Here is a 20881-nt window from a genome sequence, read left to right on the forward strand (position 1 = left end):
ACCTCTCAGAGGGCTCACCATGCTTTTCCCAGCCTAGTGCAGCCCAGAGCCACTGGGCAGAGGGTTCCCAGCCAGGGCATTGTGTCCCAGGGACACCTGGCAGTGCCCGCCACAGCCTGGGTCTCCACGTGGGCAGGGGGGTGCTTCCCGCTCAGCACCCACAGCTCCCAGATGCCTCAGCCAGGATCAGTGCCCAGCGTCATGGCTGGCGAGGTCAGAGGCCCTGCTCTGGCCTGAGCGCAGGTGTTTGTCTGCTCAGGCCACCAGGACCACACGCTGGGTGGCCACAGGATTGTCTTCAGCCTTAGCCTTGGCGCCCAGGGGCCACCCTCCCCGGCCCTTTTGTCCAGGACACCAGCTGCCCTCCTAGGGCCCCACTGACCTCAATGAGGCTCCAGCCGTGGCCATGGTGGTGGTGAGGGCTGCACCATATGAACTTGGCAGGGGACGGGGACACAGCTCAGCCCCTCATAGCAGATGGTTTCTTCTCTCCCAGAGAAACTGGAAACATGTTTGTAGTTTATTTCTTTTTATAATTTTATACCTTTATTTATTTGTTGGTTTCTATGGGGTCTGAGGATGGAGCCCAGGGCCCCGCACGGGCTAGGCAAGCGCTCTACCCCTGAGCCTCAGCCCAGCCCCGTTCATCTTATTTCAAATTAACATGTAATTATCACAGCTGTCTGCGGGGCGCGGTGTGCGTGGGATAGATCAGGGCAGTCAGCACCCAGTGCCCCCAGCGCCTGTGATTTCTTTGTGTTGGGAACATTTAAAATCCTCCTGAGGGCAGGCACGCTGGTGCCCACCTGTAATTCCAGTAGCTCAGGAGGCCGAGGCAGGAGGATCTCAGGTTCCAGGCCAGCCTCAGCGCCTTAGCGAGACCCTGTCTTAAAAGAAAAAAGGAGGCCGGGGGTGCGCCAGTGGAGGAGCATTCCTGGTTCAAGCCCCAGCTCTGCAAAGAGAAAGGAAGAAGAAAAGGTTCCTGCGCCAAGGGATCCCAGGTCATTCCCAATAGTCTTCACCTCCCAACCCGAGGATCAGCCCCAGGGACCGCAGAACTCCACATCCCTAGACCCTGTGGCCACGAGAGAAAAGAAAGGGAAGCCAGGCGCGAGTGCGGTGCTGCACGCCTGTGGTCCCAGCCACCGGGGAGGCTGAGGCAGCAGGATCACTGGAGCCAGGAGTGAGTTGCTCGCGTGGGCAACATAGCGAGACCCTGAGTCCAAAAAGAAAGGGGAGAAAACGGGTTGCGCGCGCCCTCTCGCGGTGAGATAGGGGACAACCACTTAAGTCAAAAGAGAAAGCCGAAGTCAATAGAAAGCGATGGGTGGGAGGACGGTGCTTGGTGACCGAGGGCCCCTAGGCCTCTTCAGCAGAGGATCTGAGCAGACCCCTGCAGGAGGAGGGGAGAGAGGGGGCCACGCAGATTTTCTTAGGAAATTATCCTAGCACAGAAAGCACGCCGCACAAGGATCATGGAACGGCCTGAGGCAGGAGCATGCCGGGCACATTTAAGGAGCAGTGAGGAGGTCGGTGCGGCTGAAGGGGAGTGAGGAGGAGCCGCGGGGCTGAGGACAGAGCAGGCAGGGAACCGTGAGCCCGGCCTGAGAATTCGGGCGCTCCGCCCGAGTGGGGCCTGACGCAGGTGCTCGCGGCGCCCTCTGGTGGCGGCAAGCGGAGTCGACAGCGGGAGCCGGAGCGAGCCCAGGTCCGAGGAGGCGGGGTGGGGGAGCAGTTCAACTGTCCCTGGCTTCAGTGTCCTTGCTCCAAAATAGATCTGAGCTTTGAGTTTCACCTGCGCGTTAGCAAAAAGGCCCTTCTAGAGCCAGGGTGCAGCTCAGTGGTAGAGCCCTTGCCTAGCTTGCGTGAGGCCCTGGGTTCCATCCCAGCACTAAAAAAAACAAAACATTTTGGCTCAAGGTATGGAAGGTCCAGCATCAGGGGACCTCGTCTGGTGAGGTCCTTCTGGTTATCAGAGTCCCAGGCACCAATCACATGGAGAGAGACGGGTAGTACCCGTGGCTGTGTGTCTTTGCTGTCTGCCCTTTCCCTCTCCAAGCCTCAGGATCCAATCCAGGGACAGCGCCCTCATGGCCCGTTTAATCCTGATGGCCTCCTCGAGGCCCCTCCAGGACTGTAGTCCTCACACCTCACGAGAGGAACTGGGTTCCAACAGGGGCTTGAGAGGGGGTGGCCCACGTTCAAAGGATAGAGCTGCAATACTGACCCTGGGGGAGACGCTGTCCGAGGGCTGGACGCACATTAACTCCCTTGGTCCTCAGCCAGACAGATTAGGGACCGTTGTCACCCCATTCCCAGATGGAGTTACTGAGGTTCCTAACGGTGCACGTGCAGAGGCTGGGTGTGGCTCAGTGGCAGAAGGCGCTGGGTTCTATCCCCAGCACAGAGAGAGGAGAGTCTAGCGACTTAGCCAGGCACTTGTGACAGTGGCAGCCAGGACTGGGCCCTCAGCTGACCCAGCCCCTTGCAGCACTGGACTCTCCCTACAAAGCCGTCCCCAGCCCTGGCCCTGCCGAGGACCAGGACTTCCTCTGGGCCAGGCCTGGGGCACTAGAGACTCCATGGGGATCACAGCGGCTGTGGCCACACTCTAGGGAGCTGCTGGCTTGGCAGCTGCCCCAGAGGCTGCTAGTGCCGGGGAGGCGGTCAGCATCTGTTGCGCCCACACTGCAGGTGGGGCCGACAAGCAGCAGATGGACGCAGAGCTGCGGAAGGAGATGATGGCCATCTGGCCAAACCTGTCCCAGAAGACGCTGGACCTGCTGGTCACACCTCACAAATGTAAGAGCCGAGCCCACCCTGGGCCGGGACTCCCAGCACAGCGGGGGCGGGAGCCAGGAGGGGCGGGCGGCACCTGAGCTCTCCTGTGCCCCCAGCCACGGACCTGACGGTGGGGAAGATCTACGCAGCCATGATGATCATGGAGTATTACCGGCAAAGCAAGGCCAAGAAGCTGCAGGCCATGCGCGAGGAGCAGGTACCAGCATCCATCGTCCTGAGGACACCCAAGCTGGAAGACAGGGGCTGACTTGTTACCATGGGAACCAACCAGAACTAGGGCAGGTCACTGCCAAGCAGGGCCATCACAAGGAAATGCGGCCTGGACGATTCGTCCCCTTCACCAGCACTTGCTGAAGGTCACTGGGTGTTGGGTGCTGTCCCCAGTGCTCAGGGTCATCGGTCATCGGGGGGGTTGCAGATGGGAGCAGAACAGACCAGATTCCTGCCCTCAGAGAGCAGCCGTTCTAGGTCGGGACCCACCAACAGCAGCAAGTGACTAAGCACATCTCATGGTGGCAAATAATGAGGGCCATGGCGCCCTGCGGACCTGAAGAGGGGAGAGGAGGGGAGCGGTGTTGGAGCCGCGCAGGTGGGGCATGGAGACCGGAAGGCAGGGAGGGAGGACGGCAGGAGCAGGCCGGTACCCAGGGTACAGAGTCCTCGGCAGAGGGAAGAGACAGTGCAAAGGCTGAGGCTGGAGGACGAGGAGGATGTAGAGGGGCAGAGGACGGTGAACCAGGGGGACATTGGGCTGGAGTCACAGGGCAGAGCTCAGAGATGGAGGGGACACTCTGGCTTTTATCCCAACTGAGAGGGGAGCTGGAAGGGTCCTGCACAGCAGATGGGCCAGGTCTAGCCCATGGACACCCTCCGGGCACTGAGGTGGGGGAGCCAGGAGGGCTGGGCTGCTCCAGGTGCCCGGTGCCAGGCAGAGGCCTGGGCTGGGGCGGCTGGGGAGTGGATCCAGGTGGATCACTGAGTGACTGATCAGCAGGGACTTCTGGGCGCCGGGGCAGCCAGGCCCAGGGTTCCATCCCCGACACTGCAAAAAGTGGTGGGGGACTTCCGGAATGTCACAGGGTGGGGTCTAAGCACCCCGTCCAAAGCCTCCCCTGCTCTGCTCAGCTCAGCCTTGCCCACAGCCTGAGCCTCCATTCCCCTCCTTCATCCCCACCCCGTCCCTGGCCCTGTGCACACATGCTGCTCTCTGCCCCCCCAGAACCGGACCCCTCTCATGTTCCAGCGCATGGAGCCCCCGTCCCCGTCACAGGAGGGGGGACCGGGCCAGAATGCCCTCCCCTCCACCCAGCTGGACCCCGGAGTCAGCCTGTGAGTGTGGGTCTGGCCAGAGTGGGGGGGGGCAGTGAGGTGCCAGCGCCCACGCGGAACCCCTGAGTGCCCCGCCCACCTGCCTCTGTGTCCCCCACAGGATGGCTCATGAAGGCGGCATCAAGGAGAGTCCGTCCTGGGTGACGCAGCGGGCCCAGGAGATGTTCCAGAAGACGGGCACATGGAGCCCAGAGCGAGGGCCCCCGGCCGACCTGCCCAACAGTCAGCCCAGCTCTCAGGTGCCCCTGCCCCCACGGGTCCCAGGTCGCCGGCGCCTGCAGCAGGCACCCCCCACAGACACCGAGCCTTCCCTGGGGCCCCGTGTCAGGCCCCGGGGCTAACCAGGCCCTGCCCTCTGCCCCGCAGTCGGTGGAGATGCGCGAGATGGGCACCGATGGCTACTCGGACAGCGAGCACTACCTCCCCATGGAAGGCCAGGCCCGCGCCGCCTCCATGCCCCGCCTCCCGGCCGAGAACCAGGTGAGGGCTTTCACCGCCCCAGCGGGGCCACCGCACCGCGGGCAGGCCCCCTCCTGCAGCCCCCATGCTGGCCTCACCGGGAGCCCCTGAGCGCCTGGCCCTCTGCCCCCCTGGTGGAGCCAGGAAGGGGAGGGCCCTGGGGTGAGCTTGGTGGCCGCGGCCAGTGGTTCTCCTCGGCCCTGCTGGGGACAGAGAGGGAGGGGCCGCGGCCGGGAGAGCTGCCCTCCGGAAGCCACGGCCCAGGGGGCACCGCCCTGCTCGAGCCGGCCCTGTGCTGGGAGGATCCAAGTTCAAGGCCGCCCCCGGGCAGTTAGCCAGACCCCGTCTGAAAACCTGAGGGAGGGCCGCGGTGCAGCGCGGGGTGGAGCCGCGGGCTAGTCCCCGACGACCAGCCCAGGCCACTACCGGGCTGGGCGTGGCCCGCGTGCCGCCGCCTGGCCCCGCACACGCCCTGGGTTCCCTCCCAGCACTGGGGCAAAACAGCACGCGCACCTCGAAATTCCACGCACCTCACGCACACGCACCTCACACGCACACCTCATACACGCCCACCTCACGCACCCGCACCTCAAGCACACGTCATACACGCGCACTTCACGCACCCGCCCTTCACGCGCGCAACTAACACGCTCAACTCACGCACATGCACCTCACGCACGTGCACCTCACACCTAACACCTGCATACCTCACGCACCCGCACTTCACACCTGCGCACCCCACGTACCCACCCCTCACACGCGCACCCACAAACACGCACCTCACGCACCCGCCCTTCACGCACGCAACTCACCCGCAACTCACACACACGCACCTTATGCACCTCAAGTACCCACACCTCCACCTCACACCTGCGCACCTCACGCACCCACCCCTCACACGCCCACTCACGCACGTGCACCTCACGCACCCTCACACCTCACGCACGTGCACCTTACACACCTCATGCACCCGCACCTCACGTGCACGCACCTTGCATGCACACCTCACACCCGCATCTCATACACCCCACATGCGTGCACACCAGCACACTCACTTGTGCGTGGCGTGTGCCGGGCACGCACACTTATGGGTCTGGGTCGGGCGGTCCTGGGAGGCAGGGCTGGGGGTGTGGGCAGCTGCGGGCGTGTCCCTGTCGGGTCTCCGTGCGGCTGCAGAGCAGCGTGTGCCTGCTGCGTGTGTCTGCGTGGCCATTTGCCCCGCGGCTGAGCCCACTCGCGGGGAGGCAGGAGGGACCATCCCACCGCCGTCCTGAAGAGGGCAGAGGCCAGCAGCATGGCGGGCTGCCTGCGGGCTTTCCAAGTGCGGCTGGAGTGCAGGGCGGCGCCCCTGGCGGCTGCGGGGCCGGGAGCGGCGGGCGGCGGGCGGCTTGTCTGGCTGGGGAGCTTCGGTGCTGTGCTGTGGCTGTCTGCACCGGCGCAGGCTGCGCTGTGCCTAGCGGGGCCAGGGTGGCCAGAGGGCCTGGCCTCTGGTGGCTGTGAGGCTGGGTGCGAGGCCCTGTGCTGCATGTTGCTGCCGGGTTCCTGGACTGGGGACGTGGCTGCTGGGCCCCAGAGAAGACCTGGCGTGGCAGCTGGGGCCCCCCTGGAAGCTGGGAGCCTCCCCGGGAGCCAGGGCCAGGGCACTGCATGGGCAGGGGCCTGTGCCCAGCCGCCCCCTCTGTTGGTGTCGTGCCTCTGCCATCTGTCTGTGTGTCTGTCTCCTCTGTACCTGCTGGGGACAGCCAGCGGCCTGCTCACCAGGACCTGCCCCCCTCCCCACACCTCTCCATGCTCTGCCCTCCACCCCCTCCTCCCTGCCTTTTATATTTATTTTCTTCTTTCTGTTCTTTCTGTGTGCACCATCCCGTGGGGCTGTGACAGAGGAGAAGGGGCCGGCCACGTGGGAATGACCTCAGTGTATGTACGCCCTGCAGCCCCAGCTGGGCTCGGCCCCTCTTCCTCCCCAGCCCCTGGGGCACTCCCCATCTCTGGCCGCCTGGCCCCACCTTTCTTTGCAGACCACACCCTCCCCCATGGAGCCCTCTCCTCGTGTGTGTGTCCTGTGTGTGGGGGCCACCCCCACTCCCCTCGTCACAGCCCTGCCGGCCCCTCTCTCTGGGGGTCGTCCTCCAGCTCCACCGTGGACCCAGCCCTGCAGTCTGAGTCCTTCACAGCCCCCGCCTCGGGCAGGGCGTCCAGCAGCAAGCAGGCGGGTCCTGCGTGAGGGTGGGGTCCACGCCATGTCCCTGCTGCTCTCTTCCGCTGGCCACAGGCCCTGCATGGGTCAGGGCTTGACCCAGGGGTGCAGCGAGTGCAGGCCAAGGATGGGCGTCCACAGGGCCTCGAGTGCCAGGGCAGCCCCTAGCCTGGACCTGGGCAGCTGGCGCCAGAGTCAAGGGGCCAGAAGATAGGGGCCCCTCGGCCAGCGAGGTGCTGAGCTGAGCTGGGCCGGGGGAACCTGGCTCCTCGCCATCCCTGGAGGGCAAGTGACAGCCAGGGCAGGTGTGGACCTGCAGCCCAGGGCTCCCAGGCTTGCACCCTGTAGGGGGACAGTGCTTCCCTTCATCCAGCTGCCCACCCTGGCTGGGCCCCCAGGGCTGCGGGTCCTGAGAATCAGTGGCGGGGTGAGGGGCCAGTGGACCTGGAAAGAGGAGGACAGAGGAGTTCCCAGGGCTCTGCTCCCACCGCAGCCTAGCCAGCCTGTGTCCAGGACCCTAGCGCACCCCTGGACCTGCTCCCCAGATGGCCACACCCCAGTCTCAGATGGCCATGCACCAGCCAGGCTGCCAGGACGGGGCGGGAAGGACGGCACTTCTCAGTGCTGGCCTCTGACTCCAGCCCACGGCCTGTCCCCCAACCCCAGACCATCTCCGACACCAGCCCCATGAAGCGCTCAGCGTCGGTGCTGGGCCCCAAGGCTCGGCGCCTGGACGACTACTCCCTGGAGAGGGTCCCCCCAGAGGAGAACCAGCGGCACCACCAGCGCCGCCGGGACCGTGGCCACCGCGCCTCTGAGCGCTCCCTGGGCCGCTACACGGACGTGGACACAGGTGGGCTGCTGCAGGGACTCCACAGGGCGGAGGAGGTGGAGAGGGACAAGACTGGACTGGGGACAGGTGCCGCTGCAAAGAGCGCAGCGACCGGAATCGCAACCGGCCTTGGCGGTCGCCAGGCCTCTCTCTAGGGCCCCTGGACCCCGGCTGGGCTCCTGTGTGCACACCCTGCCACGCCCCAAGGCTACCTGTGCTCTGTCCTTCTGTGTTTCCGGCCCAGGCTTGGGAACGGACCTGAGCATGACCACCCAATCCGGGGACCTGCCGCCCAAAGAGCGGGACCAGGAACGGGGCCGACCCAAGGACCGGAAGCACCGGCAACACCACCACCACCACCACCACCACCACCCCCCGCCCCCCGACAAGGAGCGCTACGCCCAGGAGCGGCCGGACCACGGTCGGGCCAGGGCTCGGGACCAGCGCTGGTCCCGCTCGCCCAGCGAGGGCCGAGAGCACGTGGCGCACCGGCAGGTGGGTGTGGCACGCGGCAACCGCAGGCGGGGACCGGCCCCCCAGCCACACCTGCAGGCGGCCCCCCCACCCACGGCCACCCGGGCAGGTCCCGATCCCGGTGGCGGCCGCCGACCGGCACACGCTGGCCTCCTGGAGCCCAGGGCCCCGGGCGGGGGTGGCCCTGCGCCCTGACCCGGCTCCCTCGCCCGCCCCGCCGTAGCCCCGCCGCCGCCGCTCCCTCCTTGGTTGCGGGACGCGTAGGAGCCCAGGACCCGCGCGGTCGGTCCCCGCGTCCCGCCCGCGCTGCCCCCGCCTCCCGCTTTCCTTTAACCCGGCTTCCCTTTTTGTTTCGATTATGATTTCTGTCCTATGGACGCCTGTGAGTAATTTTTGAAACTTCTGCTATTTTAACCCCGAAACTTACAAAACTCCATCTCTCATTTCTCTTCTCACTTTGTTGTGTTGGTTTTGACCCCCCCTCCTGTCTCCCCCTCCCTGTGGCTGTGGCTTTTCTCCTTTTTTTCCATTCGAATGTCCTGTGTCCCCTCCTCCTCCTGGACCCTCTCCTGTCCCGTTCGGTTTCCGTTGCCCTCCCCCCCTCCTGTGTCTCCTCCCGTCTCCTCCTGGTTGATTTTGTTGTATCTTTTTTTTTGATTTCCTTTGTTTCAATTTTCGTGTAGGGCAGTAGTTCGGTCAGTGGAAGCCCAGCCCCCTCAACATCTGGTACCAGCACTCCACGGCGGGGACGCCGCCAGCTCCCCCAGACCCCCTCCACTCCCCGGCCACACGTGTCCTATTCCCCCGTGATCCGTAAGGCCGGCGCCCCGGGCCCCCCGCAGCAGCAGCAGCAGCAGGCGGTGGCCAGGCCGGGCCGGGCGGCCACCAGCGGCCCTCGGAGGTACCCGGGCCCCGCCGCAGAGCCGCTGGCCGGGGAGCGGCCGGCCACTGGGGGCCACGGCAGCAGCCGCTCGCCCGGGATGGAGCGGCGAGCTCCGGGCCCTGCCAGGAGCGAGTCCCCCAGGGCCTGTCGCCACGGAGGGTCCCGGTGGCCGACGTCGGGTCCGCACATGTCCGAGGGACCCCCGGGTCCCCGGCACCACGGCTACTACCGGGGCTCTGACTACGACGAGGCCGATGGCCCGGGCGGCGGCGGCATCGGCGAGGAGGCCATGGCCGGGCCGTACGACGCGCCACCCCTCCCACGACACACGTCCTCGGGCGCCGCCGGGCGATCGCCCAGGACTCCCCGGGCCCACGGCCCAGCCTCGCCTTCCCGCCACGGCCGGAGACTCCCCAACGGCTACTACCCGGTCCACGGAGTGGCCAGGCCCCGAGGGCCGGGCTCCCGGAAAGGCCTGCACGAGCCCTACAGCGAGAGCGACGACGATTGGTGCTAAGTCCGGGCGAGGTGGCCCCTCACCCGCCCGGCGCCCCCACGCACCCCACGCACACACCCCGCCGGGAGGAGCCGCGGCCCGGGCCGCCTCGCCGCCACCTGCCCAGCACCGCGGGCCCAGAGGACCCGCCCGACAGAAGACCCCAGCCTCGGGGCCAGGGCTGGGCCGCGAGGGGGTCCCACAAACCCCTCGGCCAGAAAAGACCCTCCCGGGCATCGACGGCCCCCCAGCCCTGACCTCCCCCGGCCAGGGGCTCTGGGGCGCGGCCGAAGACAGACCAACCACAGCCAAGGGATTCAAAACACTCAGCCCTTTTTGGAGAACTTTGGGGAAAACGGGAAAAAACAAAAAAAAAAAAATAATAATAACAACAACAACAACATTTTTAAAAGAAAAACGGGGAGAAAACAAATCGCTTCTATTGATGAGTTTTATCATCTCAATTGAATCCTTTCCCTGGTGATTGAATGCTGGTGGCTGCTGTGGCGAGGACACAAGGAAGGATGCCACCCCAGAGCCCCACGCAGACGGGACACATCACACTCCCTCAGCCACACACAGGAGTGCTTGCTGGTGATACCAAACCCTCCTATTACTGCCTGCAGAAGTCAATTTAAAGAAAAATAATAACAATAAACAATTTTAAAAAGGACAAAAAAATTAATGATTGAGAAAAAGAAGCATTTTTTTCTGACATTTGGTCCTGCTTGAAATAACAAAAGAGAAAAAAAACAAAACGGAAAAAAAAAAAAACAAAAAAAAAAACACCACCACAATTCCCTGGCTTCTTTTTTCCTTTTTTTCCTACCTTGTTTGAAAACCGTGGGCTTGGGACTGTGAATTATTGCATGACATTAAAAAGAAAAAAAAATAATAAAAAAAGTTGAATTCAAGGGCTTTCGGATTAGCGTGGTCTTTGTCCTTTGCCAAGTGCTGCCCAGGTCTCTTTGGGGGGATGTTGGCGTCTGGAACAAGGAGTGAAAGTAGTGATGGGGTGTGTCTAGCAAAGGAGTGCTTACCCAGAATGCACCAGGCCCTTGCCCTGAGGATGGGGGGTCACAGCTCAGGACACACTGAGGACCCACCCCTGGCCTGCACCAAGCCTCTCTCTGGCACCTCCCAACACCCCAGCAGTTGTCTCCACAGGGCTCTGCCCCAGAATGAGGGCGTGGATTTTCCTGAGAGGTCCCTACATGATGGGCAGCCAGTGAGGACTTCAGAGGTCAATGTTGGGAGCAGCCCTGGGAGGGCAGGGCTGGGCCTGGCCAGCTCCAGGCAAGGGTTTTGTATCAGACACATGAGTGAGAGCCAGGTGTGGTGGCACACAGCTGTGATCCCTGCTCCTCGGGAGGTTCGGGGCCAGCTTAGGCAACTTAACCCTAACCCTAACCCTAACTCCAGCTCAGCACCCCTAGGTTCCATCCCCAGTACTGGGACATATACAAAAGTAATCCAGTCTCCCTGCCCCAGGCACTGGACTAGGGATAGAACCCAGGGGTGCTCTACCCCTGAGCTACATCCCCAGCCCTTTTTATTTTTTATTTTGAAACAAACTCTTGCTAATTTTCCCAAGCTGGCCTCAGACTTGAGATCCTCCTGCCTCAGCCTCCTGAGTCCCTGGGACTACAGGCTGCACCACCATAGTGGGCCATCATGTGGTCTTACAGACACCCCTGGAAGGGTTGCAATGGCCCTCAGGACGGTGGGCCTCTTTGAGAACCGTTGTCCCCAGTAGTAGTGGCCCATGGTGACACATTCTTTACTACCACCATCATTATCAAGCACGACAGCAAGTGTCTCCCCCAGATCCTGCTCCACCCCATACCTGGGGCACGGGAGGCTACGGGCTCCAGTGGGGGGCAGGCAGAGGGCTAAGACAGCCCTGCAGGAAGCGGCCGGCCAAGGAGAACCAGGAGGGTTGGTTTTAACCTCCCCACCGAGCAGCCTGGCCATCCCCACCACACAGGTTTCTGAGCCAGCAGCCTGGGCCTGGCAGCCTCTGACCACGGCTCACCTTCCACGGTGCTGGGGCTGCATGTGTTCAGGGGCCCACATGGTAAGCAAGGGCTGGTGGATGTCCCTCCGCAGCCAGGACAGTCATCCCAAGGAACGGAGCCCAGGAAGAGCTCCCAAGACTCCTGAACCTGAAGGCCAAGTCTTCAGTTTAGTCCCCGGAAGCTGGACCCCAGGTCTCCACAGCCCTCTCCCATCCCCTCAGTCCCTACCCTGAGGTGCATCACCTGGAAGACGAGGGGCAAAGGAAATGGGGCACAGAAGCCCAAGGCCCCATTTCAGACATGTCCTTGGTCCCTATTTGCTAACTCTGCCAGCCTCGATGTCCCCTCTATGAAACGGAGATCCACCCTGTGTCCAGGAGAAAAAACTCAGTCTACCCTTCTAGATGCAGTAGTGAAGGGCTGTGAACTAAACTAACCAAAAAAGAGATGGACAGAAGAGAAGCCACAGTCTTCATTAACACACAGAAAAACAAAACTCGAAGTGGTAGTCACAGGGGCTTAGACACCATCTTAACAAAGGAGGGTGGGCTTGGGCTTGGAGGGAGGGAGGTCGTGGGGAAGTAACTAGTAAATACACGAGGAGGGTGGCATGATGGCACGCACCCGTGAACCCAGCGACTGGGGCTGAGGCAGGAGGATAGCAAGTTTGAGGTCAGCCTGTCACAAAATAAAATAAAATAATAGAAAATAGAAAAGGCTGGGGATGTGGCTCAGTGGTAAAGCACCCCTGGGTCCCATCCCCAGATCCAAAAATATGTATATGAAAAAGTGGGGAAATCTGGGCTGGGGAGGTGGCTCAAGCGGTAGCGCGCTCGCCTGGCACGTGTGCGGCCCGGGTTCGATCCTCAGCACCACATACAAACAAAGATGTTGTGTCCGCCCCCCAAAAAAAAAAAATTAAAAAATAAATACTTTAAAAAAATTATCTTTCTTTCTTTCTCTCTCTCTCTCTCAAAAAAAAAAAAGTGGGGAAATCTAATGGGGAGCTGAGGGTTTTTGAGACGGTGCGGGCTCACCCCTGGGCCGGCTCTCCATCGCCAGCACCGGTCACTCTTTCTGGCAAGGAACCAGGGGATACCTCCACGAAGGGAAAGCTGTCACCTCATTGCTTCTTTTTATTTTATGTATTTATGTATTTATTTTTGTGATGCTGGGCATTGAACCCAGGGCCTTGTGCCTGCGAGGCGAGCACTCCACCAACTGAGCTACATCCCCAGCCCCGCACTGCTTCTTTAAAAAAAAAAAAAAAAAATTATTATTTTCCTTTTTATGTCTTCTTCTTTTTGGTACCAGGGATTGAACTCCGAGGCACTCGCCCACTGAGCCACATCCCAGCCCTACCGTGTATTTTACTTAGAGACAGGGTCTCACTGAGTTGCTCAGTGCCTCACCGGTGCTGAGGCTGGCTTTGAACTCGTGATCCTCCCACCTCAGCCTCCTGAGCCGCTGGGATGACAGGCGGGGGCCACTGGCCCAGGTTATATCAGTCTCTTGAAGGGAAATCTATGCCCAGCTCTCAGGCAGTAAAGGGAAATTCCTCAGGCAGCCGAGGAGGACCCGTTTCTGGGGGTCCCCAGTCACCTCCCAGCTCTCTTGTGCTGCTGGAACAAAATACCTCGTTCTGGGCAGAGAGCTGCCTCTGGCCACAGTGGTGGGGACCCAAGAGTCCGTCCCTAGCTCCTCAGCTCTGGTCAGGCCTTGTGGCCCGTGGCATCCCAGGGGCAGGAAGACATGCAAAAGAGACCACTTGGTGAGAGGGAGGCCAGAGACGGGGAAGGGGACCGTCCTGCCCTCTTATGACAACCCTCTCTTGCAGGAACTAGCTGGGTCCCCTGAGAACCACACTATCTCTCCCAACAGTGACACCCCAGTAGCCTAAGCACCCTCCACCAGCCCCACCTGCTCAAGAGCCACAGCTCTCCACATGGCCACTGCGGGAAGCCCCGGCACCGGAGCCTCTGGCGAGTCCCAGCCTCGTCCCAAGGAGCTACCTCCTCAGCTCAAGACCACCCGGTGGGAAAGCTGTCCCATACCTTCAGATGCCATCAAGGATGACTGGCGGAGGGGCCAGAACCAGTGACATCGCTTGGCACGGAGTCTGGGGGCTGGGAGAGCCAGGTCTGTGTGGGGGACCAAGCAGAGCACCCCAGCTTCTGGGACCACTGGCCCCTCTGGAATTCAGGGCAATGCTGGGATGAAAGTCTGATTTTAGGGAAGCAACCTGAGGAGGAGGGGGAGCGGGAGGGGGAGGAGGACTGGACACCAGACAGGAGGCTGGGGTCCTTCCACTGTGCATTTTGAAAAGCCTCACAAGTCGTCTCTTACGGGCATCGGGCATCGAAGCATAAAGGATAAAACATTTAAGTTAAAAAAAAAAAAAAAGCCATTCACAGTGGTGCCTGCCTGTCATTCCCAGCTCCTCAGGAGGCTGAGGCAGGAGGACCACTTGAGCCCAGGAGTTCCAGAGCAGCCCAGGTAACATACCAAGACCCCATCTTCAGGGGAAGAAAAAAAAAAACAGAAAGAAATACTATGTCAGTCAGCTCCTCACTGGGGAGCCGGGCGCGGGGGTGCCCCCTGTCACCCCAGCAGCTCGGGAGGCTGAGGCAGGAGGATCGCAGGTTCAAAGCAGCCTCAGCAAAATCGAGGCGCTAAGCAACTCAGTGAGGCCCTGTCTCTAAGTAAAACACACAGTAGGGCTGGGATGGGGCTCAGTGGGCGAGGGCCCCGAGTTCAATCCCCGGTACAAAGTCAACAACAAAACCAGCCCGGGGCACTGTCGCACACAGAGAGAAGCTTATTTAGCTCCTGATTCTGGGCGTCCCAGTCCAAGGACGCCGTCGTGTGGGGCCGTGGTGAGGGTGGCCCATCACGGTAGCAGGTTGGGGGACAGTCCAGTCACACCATGAGGCGGGACGCAAAATGAGGAGGAGAGAAGCGTCACAATCCCCTCTTGGACACTGCCGCAGTGACCCAGGACCTCCCACCAAGCCCCCTCCCAGAGGCCCAGCACCTCCCAGCAGGGGAACCCGGGACCAAGCCTTTAACTCAGGGACCTTTGGGGACACTCATTCCAATCTCAGCAAATGGCGGAGTGTGGCTCAGTGACAGGGCACAGGGCCTGGGTTTCATCCCCAAAGAACAACATGAAATGATTAAAGAAGCCGAGTCCCTGGCAGGGTCTCCCAGGGTCGTGTATTGAACCGCTACTGGCCATCGGCTCCGCGTGGCAGAGCGCCCTCCCGCCTGCCCGGGGCCAGAGAATGAAGTTGGGGGGTGGGGGGGGCTGGCGCCCCCGGAGCCCCCAGGGACCCTCTATCCCGGGGCTGTCCTCTAGTTTCTGGAAGCTGCTGGCAATACTCGGGGCTCCCCGGGGAGGGACTGCCTCAGGTGCCCCCAGGAAGCGGCAAGGGACCTCCGGACTGGGGCTGCGAAGCCTGGCCCTGGGCATCCAGCTGCAGGGCCGGCAGTGACTGTGGCCTGTGGTCCCCACTGCATCCCAGGGGACTAGGCAGACCCCACCCGCCACCCAGTCACATCAGCGGCAAAGCACTCGGAAAAGCTGAGAGGGACATGGCTCCCAGCCAGCCAGGTGTGACCCTGGCTCCGTCCCCTGCAGGAGCTGGCTTCACCCTGAGCATGCGCCCTGTGTACCCAGTGACCGTGTGAGGAGTCACCCACTCACCCCCCGAAGTCAGCCCAGCACGTGCTGAAGGTCAGGTGGGGACGTGCCGATGAGGAGTGTCTTTGGAGGGGACAGACACAGAAACTGCTGTCCGCCCGCCCACACCTTGAATCTGCAATGACAGTGCCATCTGTTAGACTCGACGCCCACGCCCCATCTGGCCTTCTGTCCCTGCCACTCTGCCCTGCTGGGAATGGTGTCCCGTGCTCCTCCTTCGTCTCCTGGTCACACCAGGCCACCGCTCACCGGAGGAGCTGGCCAGGGCTCCGGGCCCCTCCCGGGGCTCTCACCACCTTAGTTGGCTCACATCTGTCCACATGGCCCTGCCAAGGGCCACCTGCCCTGGACCCACCCTTCTCCAGCTCTGAAGCATGTGAAGGATGTCCCCAGGCCCGGCTGGGGCTCAGTGGCAGAGCACTCACCTGGCACATGCAAGGCACTAGTTCGATCCTCAGCACCACATAAAAATAAATAAATAAAATGAAGGTACAAAAAAAAAATCAATCAATTGCCAGGCACGGCGGCACAAGCCTGTCATCCCAGCGGCTCAGGAGGCTGAGGCAGGAGGATGGTGAGTTCAAAGCAGCCTCAGCAACAGCGAGGCGCTAAGGAACTCAGTGAGATCCTGACTCTAAATAAAATTGAAAATAGGGCTAGGATGGGGCTCAGTGGTAGAGGGCCCCTGAGTTCAATCCCTGGTACCAAACAACAAACAATCAATTGAAAGAGCTGGTCCCAGAAGCAGACACCGGTGATCTCAGCAACTTGGGAAGCTGAGGCAGAAGAGCGCAGATTTGAGAACAGCCGGACAATTTAATGAGACCTTAAAATTTAACAATAATAGAAGCTTTAAGGGCTGGGGCTGGGGCTCAGCGGTAGAGGGCTTGCCTGGCAGGGCGCCTTGCCCAGAAAGCCCTGGACTCCATACTCATACCAGCAGCAACAACAAAATCAACCAACTGGACAATTAAATTAGAAAGACCCCAGCTTGGTTCAGGAGCTATCCTGAGCTCCGGCTCCCAGGAGGGCCCCAAGGCAGGAGGGCCCCAAGGCAGGCGGGCCCTAAGGCGGGGTTGGTGGACCTCAGGCCCCAGGAGGAGAGGCAAGGCGCAGGCAGGCCGACAGTGCCACCTAGAGGCAGGACGGTGAACAGCCAAGGGCGAGTCGGCTTTGCAACCACCTAGCTGGAGCCCCAGAGCACTCTCCCGAGAAGGGGCACCAGCGGGTACCCTAAGGTCATCTCAGTTCTCAGCTCCAAGGACAGAATTGTGACCAGTGGGGACATCATAGACATAGATTCCTGGCCTCACACATGTGAGGTACTGGGTTCCATCCTCAGCACCACATAAAAATAAAATAAAGATATTGTGTCCACCTACAACAAAAAAAAATATTAAAAAGAAGAAGAAGAAGAAGAGGAGGAAGTAGTAGTATGAGTAGGAGTAGTAGTAGTAGTAGTAGTTTGGGCCTGGGTATAGTTCAGTGGTAGCATTTGTCTAATGAGTGGGAGGTCCTAGGTTCAGTACCCCGTGGGGGGGGGGAACACTTTCTAATGATTGGATCTACTCAGAAGAAAGCAGATGGCTGAGAAGACCCAAAACTCCATGAACTGGAAGAAGTTGGGAGTGGAGGACCCTGTGGGCCTCTGATTTCTGCCTCCATTTTTTTCTCAGGAAGAGGCCCATGCAGGTAGGAGACCAGAAGAGAAGGTGGAGAGGGACCCAGGGAGCGGAGGATGGGGGTAGCAGAGGTAGAGGAATAGGGGGCACCATCAGATCAGAAAACTAGGAGTCAGACACAGTTCGTTGTTTGTACAAGGTCACACTGGGTAAAAAAAAAAAAAAGATCTTGACTCCCCCCTAGGTCCGTGTCACTCCAATCAACCTGGCCGCTCCCCGGAGGTGAGGACATGCCCAGCTGGCTGAGACTTAGTTACCTCCAGTCCCATCTGTCCCCACCTTCACATCAGACACCCATTTCTGGTTCTCAGGTCCATTTACCCTAAACCTGCCCCCAGGAACCATTTTCCTGCCAACCGGGACCCCTGGGTTTGCAGGCCACAGAATCAGGATGGATTGAGTATCACAGTCTCCGGGTCCTTGAGCTCCAGTGGTCAAGGGCTCAACGTGGCTCAGTGGTGGAGCACTTGCCTAGCATGTGCAAGCCCCGGGTTCAATACCCTGCGTGGGGTTGGGGGAGGTTCAAGGTCCTTTAAGGTATTGCAACTCCGCTCCTCCCCCTCTCCCAGCTGGCCAAGAAGAGCAAGTTCCACGGCCTCCCCAACTGAGCCACAAATCCAAAGTCTAAGCCTGGACGCGTGGCACATGCCGGCAAGCCCAATTCCGGAGTCTGAGGAAGGAAGATCTGAGTCTGAGGCCAGCCCAGGCAACCGGGAGACCCTGTCTCACAAAGTAAAGGGGCCCGGCGGTACAGTGCTTGCCTAGCGTGCCTGAGGCCTTGGGTTCAATCTCTGGTACAATAAGCATAAATATATAAATGAATTTTCAAAAATAAATACGAGGGCTGGGGTTGTGGCTCAGTGGTAGAGCACTTGCCTCGCATGTGTGAGGCACTGGGTTCGATCCCCAGCACCCCATTAAATAAACAAATAAAGGTATTGTGTCCATCTACAACAACAACAATAAAACAACAATAAAAAAGAAGACTTAAAAGAAGTAAATAAATAAATACGAGTAAGAGTCATCCATCATTTTTCTTTTCTTTCTTTCTTTCTTTTTTTGATTGCAGTGCTGGAGATGGAATTCAGGGCTTTGTACATGAGAGGTGTTCTAGCACTGGGCCACACTCATAGCCCTCCATCATGAAATTCTGAGGAGACATTTGTTTGCCTGGGTGCCACCCATCACTGAGTGTGAACACAGGGCCACCCAACAAAGCACATGACAATGATGTAAAATCAGGACATAACTGTATACCCAATACTGAAGCGCATGACAGCGATGTGAAAATCGGGAAGGAGGAGGAGGGTGCCTCAGAATCCCAAAGAAGTTACCAGGCTACAGAGACCTCTGCATGTACCAGTTGGCTCTGTTGCTATAATAAAATACCTGAGAATAGGTCAGATGTAAAGAAAAGAGATTTATGGAATTCACAGTTGTAAGGGCTGAAAGTCCAAGATAGTACAACCCAGCAAGCTGATCCCTGGTGAGGGCCCTCCTGACTATAGTATCACAACACGATGGAGGACTGGGGTGGATTACACTTAAAATCTTATTGCAAGACAGGAAGCCAGAGATGGGGAGGAACAAGCCCCTGGGCTTATGCAGTGCTGTGTTTTAGGTAGGTCTGTAGGTCCCCCAGTGGAACTATAAGAGGCAGAGACCGGGGGGGGGGGGGGGGGGGGGGGGGGGGGGTGCAGTGGCACACCCCTCTAACCTCAGTGACTCAGGAAGCTGAGACAGAAGGATCGCAAGTTCAAAGCCAGCCTCAGCTACTTAACAAGGCCCTAAGCAGCTCAGCAAAATAAAACAAAAAGGACTGGAGATATGGCTCAGTGGTTAAGCCTGGGTTCAATCCCCAGTAACAACAGAAAAAAAAAAGGCCAACCCAGGGGGAGGTCCTTATGTCAACTCCCCCCTTTTTTTAAATCCTTTTTGTGGTACCATAGAGTGAACCCAGGGAAACTCGACCACTGAGCGACAACCCCAGCGCTTATAAACTTTTATTTTAAGACAGGGTCTTGCTATATTGTCCAGTATGGCCTCAAACTTGAGATCCTCCTGCCTCAGCCTCCCAAGCCACTGGGATTGGAGTAGTTTGCCACCACGCCCAGCTAGGAAACCCTCTTTTATAACAAACCTTTCTCAGAACTAACCAGGACCCAGCAGAATCTCCCAACCCTGGGGGACACCCTCCAACCATATCCACCTCTTAGAACCTAAGGTCCGCCCACCGACTCCACCTCTTAGGACCTAGGGACCGCCCACCGACTCCACCTCTTAGGTAGGACAGAAGGACTGTCCACTATACCTCTTAGGACATAAGGATCGCCCACGACTCTACCCCTTTAAGGCCCCACCTCTCCTTCACTTCGCCACAGCAGGGACCAGGCTTTCAAAGCAGGCACCCTGGGGGACACCCTCCAACCACATCCAAAGCTCAGCACAACAGAAATTTCAGGGAGCCCTCACTGGCCTGCCTTCCCATGGGTACCCTTGAGTAGAGAGGGTCCCCTTTGGGGCTTCTCCTCCTCCCTGGCTCAGGGATGGAGGAAGCACCCTGGAAGGAGACCCCAGCCTCTCCCTCTGGGAGGTCACTGCCACACCTTGCTTTGACTCCGTCATCGTGATGAAGGACCAAAAGTGGAGGCGAGAAAGTAACCTTTAAATATGGCCCAGCGGCCAAGCATGGTGACCTGCACCTGTAGTCCCAGGGACTCAGGAGGCTGCAGCCAGAGGATGGCTTGAGCCCAGGAGTTCAAGGCCAGCCTGGAGAACATAGTACATCTCATCTCAAGAAAATAATGTGCGTGCATGCCTGTGCACGTGTGCGTGCGCGCGTGTATGACAATGTATGTTATTTATCTCAGCACCTCATGCGCATGCATTTGGAGCCAATGGAAGCCTGCCTGCGGGTGCCCTTGACACCCCCAGCCTCTACCGGCAGCCTCCACTTTGCCCTCTTTGCGCTTTCCTGTAGGCCTCGGACAGCACAGATACCCAGGCTTTTTGTAAATATGAAATATAAAAAGAACGGTGGGGTGGGGTGGCGCCGGCTGGTTGGGAGATGCCACCCCCATGATGCCCGCAGCGCAGCGAACGCCCCCTTCACATGTCCGCCTGTGCGCAAGCGCGCAGAGAGTCACGTTTAGCATCGGGGCTAAGGAGGCCGGCCAGCTGGGGGCCAGCCAAGCATGATGTGGTCACAAGGCTTCCCTCCCTGGACAGAGCTGGCCCCAGAAGTGGCACACGCGGGTCACGCCTGCCCAGGAGCGCACCTCTTGGTGGTGACATGACTGCCTGCACATGGGGCTCTGGATGCTGGCCCCTCCGAGGGCTGCAGGCCCCTTGCCCTCCCTGACCCTGCAGACACAGGCTGTGGATGTAGCCATGGGTCATCTGTTTCAGCCCTGTCTCCAGCTGGCCAGGTGGCCATACTTCTGCCCAAGGAACCCGCCTCTCCATGGCCATTTCTCTGCTTCCTAAGACCCTTCCTCCCCCATCGGGTGTCCAGCCAGCCCGCAGGCTCCCTGCTGAGGCACTCAGCCAAGTTGCAGCCCTTTAAGAGTCCCTCAGCACCCCCAGAGCCACCAGAGGCATCCACCTCCTGCCTCCCAGGTGACCACACTCTCTCGGTTCCCCCACCTGCCACCTCCTGCTGTTCTTTTAACTTTATCCTGGGGGCAGTGGGGAGCCACGGAAGGCTCAAGAGAGCTGGTATGCCCAGACTTCATTGTAAAAGCTCACTGGCTTAGAGTCAGAAAGAAGAAAGGGGCTACTGGGGGCAGTGAGTTGATGTTTAATCGTGCAGCGATTCAGTCTGGGTGATGAAGGTGTTTGGAGATGGGTGGTGGCCACCTTAGCACAACAATGGAAATGTTCTTAATGCCGCGGAACCGGGCACCTAAAAACAGCTGAAATGGTGAGTTTTCTGTGGTGTGTGTTTCAACACACACACAACACACTAAAAGGCTCATTGGCTAAGGTGGAAGCAACCCAAGTGTCC

The 20881-nt window shown here is 59.8% G+C and overlaps 1 protein-coding gene across 4 annotated transcripts in view; it reads left to right on the plus strand.

The window, feature by feature from the left end:
- Positions 1-10354, plus strand: part of Cacna1a (calcium voltage-gated channel subunit alpha1 A) — a 181275-nt gene extending 170921 nt beyond the window's left edge. For 3 of the 4 annotated variants that reach the window (XM_071602072.1, XM_027955221.2, XM_027955219.3), the window contains 9 exons: positions 2695-2802; positions 2898-2998; positions 4022-4131; positions 4232-4370; positions 4498-4611; positions 6472-6507; positions 7454-7640; positions 7864-8114; positions 8777-10354. In XM_071602072.1, coding sequence (XP_071458173.1) covers positions 2695-2802; positions 2898-2998; positions 4022-4131; positions 4232-4370; positions 4498-4611; positions 6472-6507; positions 7454-7640; positions 7864-8114; positions 8777-9493 — 1763 coding nt within the window. In that variant the 3' untranslated portion in view covers positions 9494-10354. The remainder of the gene's footprint in view (positions 1-2694; positions 2803-2897; positions 2999-4021; positions 4132-4231; positions 4371-4497; positions 4612-6471; positions 6508-7453; positions 7641-7863; positions 8115-8776) is intronic. The other variant, XM_027955222.2, reaches the window with a different exon arrangement.
- The last annotated feature ends 10527 nt before the right edge of the window (positions 10355-20881 follow it).

This window comes from Marmota flaviventris, chromosome 1, assembly GCF_047511675.1.
Source record: "Marmota flaviventris isolate mMarFla1 chromosome 1, mMarFla1.hap1, whole genome shotgun sequence".
Taxonomy (NCBI): Eukaryota; Metazoa; Chordata; class Mammalia; order Rodentia; family Sciuridae; genus Marmota; species Marmota flaviventris.